The 12,270-nt window shown below is 38.1% G+C and overlaps 1 protein-coding gene across 3 annotated transcripts in view; it reads left to right on the forward strand.

Moving 5' to 3' along the window:
• Window positions 1-10,527, forward strand: part of DLGAP5 (DLG associated protein 5) — a 37,182-nt gene extending 26,655 nt beyond the window's left edge. For 2 of the 3 annotated variants that reach the window (XM_045810526.2, XM_045810528.2), the window contains 5 exons: window positions 3,583-3,772; window positions 5,732-5,789; window positions 6,598-6,847; window positions 8,174-8,217; window positions 10,163-10,527. In XM_045810526.2, the coding sequence (XP_045666482.2) occupies window positions 3,583-3,772; window positions 5,732-5,789; window positions 6,598-6,847; window positions 8,174-8,217; window positions 10,163-10,303 (683 nt within the window). In that variant the 3' untranslated portion in view covers window positions 10,304-10,527. The remainder of the gene's footprint in view (window positions 1-3,582; window positions 3,773-5,731; window positions 5,790-6,597; window positions 6,848-8,173; window positions 8,218-10,162) is intronic. The other variant, XM_045810527.2, reaches the window with a different exon arrangement.
• The last annotated feature ends 1,743 nt before the right edge of the window (window positions 10,528-12,270 follow it).

A 12,270-nucleotide genomic window follows, 5' to 3' on the forward strand; every position in this document is an offset into this window, starting at 1 on the left:
GCATGATGGAAGCATGAGAAGTTAGGTGATTTTCTTCTGGTTCGTGAGTTGGATTAGAATTTAAGATGCAAAGCATCTCAGGCACCAAAGCCTCATCTTTCTTTTGTTGTGCTTTAAAATGAAGCTTACGGAAAGTGGCGTTTGGTTTAATTTTCATTTGTATTTAAAACTTCTCGGATTTTACGAGACACAGTAAATGTCCTGATTTCCTAATTTAAAAATATTCCAGTGAAACCAGCTTTTAATACTTCAGGGAACCATTCTTCTTATGATTTTCTTTTTTTTTTTTTTTTTTTAAAGATTTTATTTAGTTATGTGACAGAGAGACAGCCAGGAGAGAGGGAACACAAGCGGGGGGAGTGGGAGAGGGAGAAGCAGGCTCATAGCGGAGGAGCGCGATGTGGGGCTCGATCCCAGAACGCCGGGATCACGCCCTGAGCCAAAGGCAGACGCTTAACGACTGCGCTACCCAGGCGCCCCACTTCTTATGATTTTCTAACTGATTTCTAACTCTGGTCTTCTTATGATTTTTCTTTCGTATGATTTTTCAATAGCTATTTTTCATAAGCTATGTTTATTAGGTTGAATTTATATATCTAGATGGAAATTATTTATAAGCCATGTGATGAGAGGTCATAGCTAAAGTAATCTCTTCCGTAAATCTCGGACACTTCTATCAGTGCTTTAAGTGCTATATGTTTGTTTTCAAGGAGAAAGGGGCCAAGTCCTGTTCGGTACCAATCGGCTGAAGGGATATTTTTTCTCTATTACTTAACTGTGTCCAGGGGGAAATTTTCTGAACATAATCTTGAGCTGCTATCTAATATTTACATTAAAACGTAAATTTGGGGCGCCTGGGTGGCGCAGTCGTTAAGCGTCTGCCCTCGGCTCAGGGCGTGATCCCGGCATTCTGGGATCGAGCCCCACATCAGGCTCTTCCGCTAGGAGCCTGCTTCTTCCTCTCCCACTCCCCCTGCTTGTGTTCCCTCTCGCTGGCTGTCTGTCGAATAAATAAAATCTTTAAAAAATAAATAAATAAAAAATAAAATGTAAATTTATCACCTCAAGTATGTTATAACCTTCTTGTCAATTTAGCTATTATATCTGGTGTGGTCTGATTTGTGTCTTTTATTCTAAGCAGCTACATTTCCTAGGAATCCAGAAATTGCCTCCTCCTAATAACACAGATACTAGCCGCTAACTTCCCAAGGAACTCGTCACCGTCTAGTCTTTCTTGTACCCAACTTGGCATTTACAACTGGGGAGATTAAGGTTTATGGCCCAAATCTATTTTGTTAAGACTGAGTTTTAGTTGCAGAGCACATGGTTTGTATGAGGCTTCTTACAGAGCAGAAGTCCCCCAAGAAACCCCTCTCACCCCATTTGTCACTCCCTAGAGGCAACCACTTTTAGTTCTTTTTTTTTTTTTCTTAAGATTTTATTTATTTATTTGTCAGGGAGAGAGAGAGCGCGTACACAAGCAGGAGGGAGGGGCAGGCAGAGGGAGAAGCAGGCTCCATGCTGAGCAGAGAGCCCAATGCAGGGCTCACCCCAGACCCTGGGATCATGAACTGAGTGGAAGGCAGACGCTTAACCGACTGAGCCACCCAGGCGTCCCAACCACTTTTAGTTCTTAAAGGACTCTTGGAGTCCTGAGTTGTTTGACTGTGTAGACTTTTTTCTCGAATTGTGTAGCTTTTGTGTGTGTGTGAATTGTTCCTTGGATTTACTCTCCTTTAGTCCTCTCTGATCTTTCTTTTTAGAAACATCTTTTTTGGGGCGCCTGGGTGGCTCAGTCGTTGGGCGTCTGCCTTCGGCTCAGGGCGTGATCCCAGTGTTATGGGATCGAGCCCCACATCAGGCTCCTCCACTATGAGCCTGCTTCTTCCTCTCCCACTCCCCCTGCTTGTGTTCCCTCTCTCACTGGCTGTCTCTATCTCTGTCAAATAAATAAATAAAATCTTTAAAAAAAAAAAAAATCTTTTTTTTTTTCTTGGTAAATGAACTATTTTTATAATTTTTCCTGTACTTGTTTTTTACTTCCTTATTTCCTCAACTTTCATGTTGGCTCTTATAGTTGTTGTTTTTTGGTTTTTGGTTTCGCTCTCATGGTTTAAATTCCCAAGAGCTCTTTCTCATTCTTGGAATGTTCCATTTTATAACATTCTGTACTTGTTTGGTAACTGCACTGTCTTACCTTTCTGAGGATGTTAATGATAGCTTTTATGTTTTCTTTCCCTTGTACAGTCAATATTTGTTCCAAGAAATTTTCATTTGTTTGCTTTTGATTTTCATCTCTTGTATTGGAGGCTTCCCTTGGCTGTCTGGTGATCATTCACTCCCTGCTTGTGGTTAAGAGCAGGTCTCTGCCCGGCAGCACATGGGTAATGGGGGCTTTAGTGTGGGGTGATTTAGCCGTGCCATAGTGCTAGGAACGTACACATCACTCTATTTAGTTCTTTTCTCATGGGCTGGTAGGATTCCCCAGAAAGGATTCTTCCAGTCTGCTGCCTAGAGGGTGTAATTCTGGCTGTCAGCCTTTCAGGAGCCAGGTGGGAGGGAAAAAATTGAGCATCTCAACAGTGTGTTTGTGGTCCCCTTTTTTCCATATAGTACCAATCTCTTAACCTTGCCTGGTATCCCCTAAGCCAGAGACCTTTTCCTTCACCTCTTCCAGGAAATAAGACTCTCTAGTTTTCTGGTTTGGGTGGGGGAGGGAACATGTTGACAATTGCCTACCTGTGCAAAATGAGGAAAGGGCTCCATTCGTTGTTTAAACTGACTTTGAACCGATCTTCCTGTTTTTAGCTCCCTTTTCATCTCTGCTTCCAGACATACTTGAGGCCACCAATTCTTCTGAGGGATGCTGTGGTATAAATTGGGTTAATTCTCTTTCCTGATTGGTGACTGGTAGCTTAGAATTTATTTTCTTGGGTCTACTAAATAATATCCCACTCACTCATCTACATTACAACTTCCAAAATTTTCTGGTTATTGTTGTCTCTTTTTTTAGTTCCCTTTGTCCTTGAAATTGTATTTCAAATTTAAAAAGCTGAGTAGGAGTCCCCGGGTGGCTCAGTCAGTTAAGCATCTGCCTTCGGCTCAGGTCATGATCTCGGGGTCCTGGGATTGAGCCTCACATCAGGCTCCCTGCTCAGGGAGGAGTCTGCTTCTTCCTCTGCCACCGCCCCCGGCTAGTGCACACATGCTCTCTCTCAAATAAATAAATAAATAAATAAATAAATAAATAAATAAATGAATAAATAAATAAAATCTTTTAAAAAAATAAAAAGCTGCTGAGTAAAAAAAGGCAGGGGTCATCCTTTGTCTTTGTAACACTCTGCCTTTTAAGATGATCTCTGTTACTGCTTATAGTAGTGGGATGTCAGGAGGAAACAGAATCTAATGTGTGTGTTCAATACTATCTTTAACTGAAAGTCCCAGGCATTTGTCTTTAAAAAACATACTACGGAAGAGGCTAGTTGGTCAGGTAATAGGAAGAACTTGCACTGTCTTCCTGGATATAATGAAAAGTGAATGAAAGAACTTTTTGATATTGAAATGATTTCTCTCATCTTCTAGGACTTTCTATCTCTTCTGAACGTCTTTCTCAAAGACTTAGGACACCTAAGTCTGTCAGCAAAGCTGTGTCTGAGAGCAGGGCTGAGATGGACCATCTACAACAAACTGTGTCACCACAGAATCCTCGTCCTCAAAGTACCAAAAGTGAGCATGTTGATAAGAATTTGCTTTCGACTATTCCTAAAAACAGGTATTTCTTTCATGTGTTATTATTAAGTGTGTAACAGATGCTGGGGTGCCTCCGTGGCTCAGTCTGCTAAGTGTCCAGCTCTTGGTTTAGGCTCATGTCATGACTCCATGGGTGGTGGGCTCGAGCCCTGCTTCAGGTTCTGTGCTCAGCAGGGACTCGGCTTAAGGATTCTCTCCCTCTGCCCCTCCCCCCACTCATACATGGGCACATATGAGCATGTGCTCTCTCTCTCTCTCTCTAAAAATAAGTCTTTAGAAAAGAAATATAACAGATGCTGACATTAAATACCATTTGAGATTAGCCCAGTAAAATATGCGAGACCTCTATTTTTAATTAGATTTCACAATGACCCTGTAACGTGTAAGAAAGACTTCTATTTTCTAAATGAGGGAAGTAAGGCTTACAATTTCAGATAGATAATTAGTTATATTTAGGTGTACAACGTAAATTCTGCAGAACTAAGAAGAAAAGAAGCAATACAGTGTTGTTTGGTGCTAAACACAATGCAACTTTGGTGCTTGGCAGGTCTGAGCTCAAAACCAGTTCCATGGCATACCAGCCTTGAAACTTTGGAACAACTTTAACTCACTTAGCTTCAGTTTCATCATTCACGGAACAGCAGTGCCAATACCTCCCTACAGGGTCCTTGAGAGGTAGGGCACTTTTGTACCAGCCTCTATCGAAAAAGTGCCTTGTGATTGCTATCTTGCGTAAAGGGAGCGCTAATGTGCACTGAAGAATTATGCGCTAGACATGGTTCTAGGTTATTAACATGTATTATCACATTTCATCTTCAAAACAACCCTGTGACGTACTAGATCCCCATTTTTCTAGTGAGAAGACTTGAAAAGTTAGTAGCTTACCCAAATTCAGCTTATAATTGGCAAAACTGGATGCTGCCTCTATTCTTTCTGCTGCAGAGTATGGCCTCTGTACAAATGCATCAAAATTATATAGTCCTTGTTCATGAAACATAAATGTACCAGAAACCTGATAGGAAAAAGATACTTAAAGGTAAGTAGAAAATAAAATTGTAGTCTGGAGCCAAGAGAGGACTATTCCTTTTATTATTAATCTGGAGATGGGATTGCATTGAATACTCAGTCATTATAGCAAAGAAGGTTGTCAAAAAAAAGAAAACCTTGTGAACTGGAATAGAGGAAACAAATGAAAGTTTCTGCTCTTAAATATTTCATGGAACAAATTTTAAAATTTTGAATTTTTAGTACAAACCAAGATATGTTTAGCCTTTGTGGGGACTAAATATTTTAGATGTCCTAGGAATCTGTGGATTATAAAATATCAATTTATTGTCCTTTCTTAAGTGCAAGTTGCTTTACTTTATTTATATCTTCTAGTTTATTATCTTGTGCTAAGAAGATGCATAATTGTATTTAAAAGATATTACAAGTATTCTTTAAAAATTTTTTTACTTAATTCCCAAAAATAGTCCTGAAAGAACATCTTACACATAAACAACTTTGTGCAGTGAAGGCGAAGTGGAGTTGAAAACTAGAGAAATAGGAAAATTTTTTTTTTAAATGACTTGCAAGAGGTTGATACATATTTCTAATGAAATACTAGTTACGAACTTCGAGATTGGAATATATTAAGCTATACGTAACAAGTAAACGTAGCCAACATCAGCTATACAATAACTGAGTTGTTGCTTTGACCCCCAGGAGGCGGCTTTATTCTAACCTTTCCCTAGTATGTGTGTAGCTCTGGATTTGGCAAGGTTCAAAAGATTGCTGGTGGACTGAGCAGCATGGTAACAGGCTGCGAGCTTTCTGGGGGAGAGTGTACCCAGTTGGCATGGCCATCCTGCTATAGCTGTGGTCCAAAACTAACCTCTTTGGACCAGGTCCCATCTTTGACCCGTGAAGAAGAATATCAAAATACAAGTAAAAGGATAGCAGTGTGTTTAATTTTCTGATTATCTACTTTTTTCTCTTTTAGGAACAGCATAGAAGATGCTCAGTGTCCTGGATTACAAGATTTAATTGATGTAAATTATGTAAGTCCTACTCCAGTATAGTAGATAGCAATTTATGTCGTTATATATAGTAACTCCATAAACAACTCCCAGAATTTCCATTGGAAGTCTAAACCAGTCATTAAAATGATACTTCTTGTCTTAAAGGCCTTTGTCTTGTTTGAAACCATAGTCCCATTTTGTGTTCTTTAACTCACATCAAGATTATTTTTTAAAATAAAGTTTTATTATAACACAGCCATACTCCTGTATTGTATTTGGCCGCTTTTGCAATACAGTGGCAGAGCTGAGTAGTTGCGGCAGAGATTCTGCAGTTCACAAAGCCCAAAATATTAGCATCTAGCCCTTCACAAAAGAATGTTTGCCAGTCACTGAACTGGAATACCACAGACAGTTGCTGAGAAGCTTTCCTTCAATCATACCATTGCTGTAATATTCCTTGAACTAATTGTTCAAGAAGCAAGATAGGAGGGGCGCCTGGGTGGCTCAGTCGTTAAGCGTCTGCCTTCGGCTCAGGGCGTGATCCCGGCGATCTGGGATCGAGCCCCACATCAGGCTCCTCCGCTGGGAGACTGCTTCTTCCTCTCCCACTCCCCCTGCTTGTGTTCCCTCTCTCGCTGGCTGTCTCTGTCAAATAAATAAATAAAATCTTTAAAAAAAAAAAAAAAAGATCGGAGAATTCGGAGAGGTTCAAAAGATTGCTGGTGGACTGAGCAGCATGGTACAGGCTGTGAGCTGTTCTTTCGCCTGTGTTCAGAATGTCATTCTACTGTTTTTATTTTTAATAGCAATAGGACTTTTTCTCTTTTTTCCAATTTTTTACTTCCAGGATGCAAACAAGATGAACTTTGAGATGGATTGTTTATCCAGTGAAAGAATGAATTTGCCTCTACTTGCTAGTGAAGTGGCAGATGATAATAATACTAATAAAAAGGAAGAAATTCCAGATGTAGAAGGCATGGAACTGCATTCTTCATTTACAGCCCAGGATGTTTTGATGAGCAGCCCTGAAAAAAATATACCATCACAAAATGACATCTTATGTCAAAATGAAGAGAAAATTAAAATTTCTCAGTCAGGTGAGGTCTTTTAAATGTATTTAGATGAGGCTTTGTTAAAGGAACTTGGACTAATACATAGATTATTGTGAATACTTTGGGGTACCAGTTTCTAAGAGTAAAGGTTGAAAACTTGGGCATTCACAAAAACTACCTTATGAGAATCAGTACGTGTCGTAGTACCCCACTCTGCTCCTCGCACCTCTGGACGTATACCTAGTAAAAACCACGGCCGCTGATCCGTGTTGGAAATAAGTAGCATTTTACCTTAGACCTATTTGGATTCTTCATTGTTTGTGAAGACTCAGAGAAATTCCCCGAAGTTAATTTTTCAGTTTACCTCCTTGTCAACACACATCCTCAAACCTTTCTTTAAAATGCCCTATTTTTCTTTCATTATGCCTTTTCTTATCTACTTTGTTGTGATTGTTCTGCAATAGGAAATGGCTCTTGTACTTTTGTCATAGTTTAGTGTGTGATAGTTTCGCCTGCTATTTTCATCTGCTTCTCAGTGATGCTGTTCTGGCGGGGGCCTAGGGCAAAATAAACGTAACCTTGGCCAGACATCTAATGTAGTCCAGCTGTGTTCTTCACCTAGCATCTTTTGGGTACCTCTTTTTTTTTTTTTTTCCCTTTCAACCTTAGTATCTTGCCTATTTATTATAAAAGATTGTAGCTCACGAATAACCACGTGAAAGAGATGCATAGGGCAAGGTATGGGGAAAGGGTACAGAGCTTCCACGCCTTCCAAATGCACCACTCTCCCTACGTCTCCACGTGTTTGCCAACCTGGCTGCTCAGTGGTACCTTTAATATTGCAAGCTTGAGATTTGTTTATTTTTATAAACTCCCGGCGTTCCGGGATCGAGTCCCACATCGGGCTTCTCCGCTGGGAGCCTGCTTCTTCCTCTCCCACTCCCCTGCTGTGTTCCCTCTCTCGCTGGCTATCTCTCTGTTAAATAAATAAATAAAATCTTTAAAAAAAAATGCTATAGCATAAGATGACCTATATTTTTGTCTTAGCATTTCATATATGGAGGTTTTCATCATTTTTGTCCATTTCTAACAACACTTGACTGCGAGGATATTTGTTAAAAAGCTAAAAGTTGGGGGGCGCCTGGGTGGCTCAGTCATTAAGCGTCTGCCTTCAGCTCAGGGCATGATCCCAGGGTCCTGGGATCGAGCCCCACATCAGGCTCCTCTGCTGGGAGCCTGCTTCTTCCTCTCCCACTCCCCCTGCTGTGTTCCCTCTCTTGCTGCCTGTCTCTCTCTCTGTCAAATAAATAAATAAAATCTTTAAAAAAAAAAAGCTAAAAGTTGGATTTTTGTTTCGTTTTGTTTTTTCAGTATTTGATATTAAAAGTCTCACTACTGAATTCCATCTTGATTTGGTAAGTTTTCCAATTTAATTTGAAAAATTGCTTTATATTCTAGATTGGTTTTATAAAATGGTATTACTTTTCAGCTTATGTAAAAAGTTGGTTTAAAATTTACATGTTATTGTTTCATTTACTATGAAATCCATTTGTTACTCAGTTTTCTCAAAATGGGAAAAAATGCCATGTTTATAAACTTTAAAATATAGCATGTTTTAATACTAAATTCTGAAGATTTATTTCCCTATATAATTTATGTATCAAATTTGTTATGACATATTGGTTGAACACTTAAATATCTAATTGTGGCTTGGATTATACTAGGCATCTCTAAGTGATTTAAGAAAAAATAAGGCAAGGTTTCTGTCTTTAGAAACATGCAGTTGGGTAGATAATGTCTATCCTACTTCAGTCATAGCTGGTTATTTTCATTTTGATTCTTTTAGATTACTGTATATATGTCCTACTATTTTATTTGGAGGCTCCCCAGCTTTACTTTTGGTGACTTCTTGCCTCTACATCTAGTTCAAACCTTAGTCCTTCTGTGAAGCCTTCCTGGAAAAGATTTCGTCTCTCCCATATTAATTTATATATAGATACAGGTGCACAACGCACACGCTTCATCTCTTATTAGGAATATAATATGAATACGTTACATTCCTAAAACACATTATAATTTTAGGGATCTCTTTCCCTTATTATCCGTAAATTCCTCTTTAGGCCGAGCCGTCTGATTCATGTTGGTGGCTGCTGGCACAGTGCCATGAATGAAATAGCGTTCTCTTGCCTGCTGTTCACAGCAGTGGTTTTCAGCCTTACCCCCAGATATTTTTATGTCAGCAGTCTGGAGTAGGACCTTTATCAGGTGATCCTAATGTGTAGCCAGGTTGACAATCCCGGGCTATAGCCTTACCTTGAAATTTTCCAGGGCCAGTTGCTAAAATGGGTTAGGAAACGGCCTTGGTTTGCTAATTTTTGATCTCAGAATATAAAAAATTCATTAAGACAAATGTAGGGTAAAAGCAATAATTTTTGTTAACCTCATAAGCCCTGGCAAATGCTTGGCTTCCTTAAGCCACTAATTCCTTAAGGACATCTGTATATGTTGGCTTTCATTATTTTCAAAGATGCCTTCTTTTTATGTTCAGGCTTCTGGGCTGCCCTGTGTCTCAGGAGCAGAGTGAAGTGTGTCAGTGTGACCTGTACTCTGTGCTTTCTTGATCTTAGAGTCAGGGATTTCAGCATAAGGCCAATTGATATAAACCTGATTTAATCCTGTTCTCAGATATGAACTCTGAATGCTTGGTTCTGATAATATAGGATATTACAAATAAATTTGGAATTTAATGTATCATAATGTTTTGTACTAATATTATGATTAAAAATGTTTCAGATATCTTATACATTATCGTATGACAAGTCTTAGTACTTTATAATTTAGTCTCCCTATGAATTCTTTTCCACTTTCATAAATTATTAGAACTTAGACTTTTTATTTTATTTTTTATAGGTCCACCTATTTTAGACCCAAATTATTACTTGCTTTTGTAGCATCACTTGAACCTGAAATAGGGTTTGAGGGAGAACAAAGAAAAGGATCCCAGTAGGATCTCGTTAGTAAAAAGCCTGTTAAGTGAGTTACATGGATTAGGATTTGTGGAATCTGTGTAAATGGCTGAAGATATGGTCTTAATTTTATTCATCTTACGTATACTGCTGAAGTCCATTTACATATTACTAGTCACCTTCAAGGTATATGTACCTAATATACCTTTTCAATTAAAAAAAAAGTATATATTTGAAATTAGATCCACTGGTAAGTAGCAAAATCATTAATAGTTTTATTGCTATATGTTAAAATATTATTTATGTGATTAATTAACCTGCTATTAACTTGTAATGTTGAAGGCTTACTTGGTGAAACCCTTGATTTAGTGACTTCTCTGAATTTATTCTTTAGCCAGGCCTGAACTGGAGTAATACTTTCGCTCAGGTGGAGAGGAGACATCAAGATCATGCCAGACACATTTCCTTCGGTGGTAACTTGATTACCTTTTCACCTGTAAGGCCCCTCCGTGATGAACAACCAGAAGAATTTTGAATTTAAAAATAAATCCAAATATTTTTCTTCCTATTATCAATGTGATATATTGTTAGCATATGGAAAATTGAAGAGTATTTGTGTTCGCTTCTAGTCAGTTTATATAGCGTCATAAAATGTTTTAATATTCAGTGTTCATCAAAGTGTGTTAGATATGATAGTGCTTCTTGAGGGAGGTGGGGATGTTTTGTACGTTAACTATGCAGAATAAAACATGTACTTTACCTCGCCTCTCTTGTTTCAAATGTATCAGCTTAAAGTTAAGTGTACTCACTGAGAGCTTATGAACCGTCTTCAGTCTAATCAAAATATAGTATTAAACTTTGACAGAAATATTTGCATCTTTTTATGCTTTATTCTTAGTTTGGGCTCTTAAATTTGTTGATGTTGAACAGCTTTGCATATTGCATTTTTCAGAGTATAGTGAGTTTCTTTAAATGAGCTTTCTGGAATCTGAAGTCGTTTACATCCTGCACTTTCAAATAGTTAAACTATTAGAGGGACCCATTAAATCTTTGCCTTTTTCTTTTCATTTTTCCCCTCACATAACTGACAGCCCTAAAAGCAAATGCCTTCTTCCCTTGAAAAGAATTATATCAATCACTTAATGTGTTTGAAATATTTTCTCTTTTATAAAATTCTTAATTATAGGATTGTAGAAGACAGGGTCATAACAGCACCAAGAAGACTTGTAGTAGCTAAAGCTTATAACCAGACCTGGTCCAGTTATTTCTACCTCTAAATGAGTTAGGGTTGGAGGCATTCACCAAACAAGCAGCAGCTTTATAAACTTGTAAGATTAGGGGTTTTCAAAAAGAAAAGAAAACACATCCACTTTTGTTGTCAGAGAAAGGTATGTTAGGCTTGTGGGAAGACAGTATTTATTATCAAGCCCATATGAGCAGTTAGGCTATGTGAGTTGCTGGCTTAGAAGAACGTTCTCAGAATGCCTATTCTTACCAAAAGATAAAAGCAACTTTAACAGCCCATTAATGAATAATTCAAGCAAAACATGCAGAACAAAGAAACGCATATAAAAGTTACAGTTTTTTAAGGGCCCAAGCATATGAGCATGCAAAAGAAGTTGGTGCAAAGTAACCCAAAGACTTGGAATCTATATAAAGCAATATGCAACATAACAATAAAATAGTATTTGCTCTCAAGGATAAAGCAGATGAGAGTAGAAACAATGTCAGTAAATGTGATTTTCCTGTGGGTTAATAAGATGTACTATTGTTCAGAGAACTTTTGGCTGTTTAGTAATAATAAAGTGAACAAAAACTGGCTTAATAACAGGGAAGTTTATTATTTTTACAAGTTGCCAGCATGATTCCAGGCGCTTTACAATCAACAGCTCAATGATGGGATCAAGGTCCAACATTATGTTGATAGTTCCTTCTGTCATCCTTGGTGTCGGCTTCCCTGTGGCTGGGTCCTTTTGGGGTCGCATATATTGTTGGTGTATTGAAAATTGAAGAGTATGTGTTTGTGTTCACTTCTATTCAATCAATTTATACAGTGTCATAAAATGTTTTAATATTCAGTGTTCATCAAAGTGTTTTAGATATGATAGTGTTTCTCGAAGAAAGTGGGGATATTTTGACAATCCATTTGATATTGTCTTTAATCAGGATTCCTTATCTAGGATTGTACTTGAATAAAACCATGACTATTAGGAAATAGGGAATGGATGGGCAAGCGGCCATCAATGTGCCCTACAACTAGACAGTGTTTTTAGGCTATCGGACTCTAGAATTATGAGGTATTAGAAAAATCCTTAAGATACAAGGAAAGAATATTGCTTTGGTAAAACAAATGCCTTTCCGAAAATGGAAAAAAAAAAATTTTCTATTTGTTGTGGAAATAGACTGTTGTTGCCTCCTATATGGCAACTCCACTGTGAACTTTATTCAACGATCACAGTAATCCTACAAAAGGTGTATTATACCACCATTTTATAGACAAAG

Source organism: Ursus americanus, chromosome 26 (genome assembly GCF_024610735.1).
Source record: "Ursus americanus isolate L20-20 chromosome 26, mUrsAme1.1.p, whole genome shotgun sequence".
NCBI lineage: Eukaryota > Metazoa > Chordata > Mammalia > Carnivora > Ursidae > Ursus > Ursus americanus.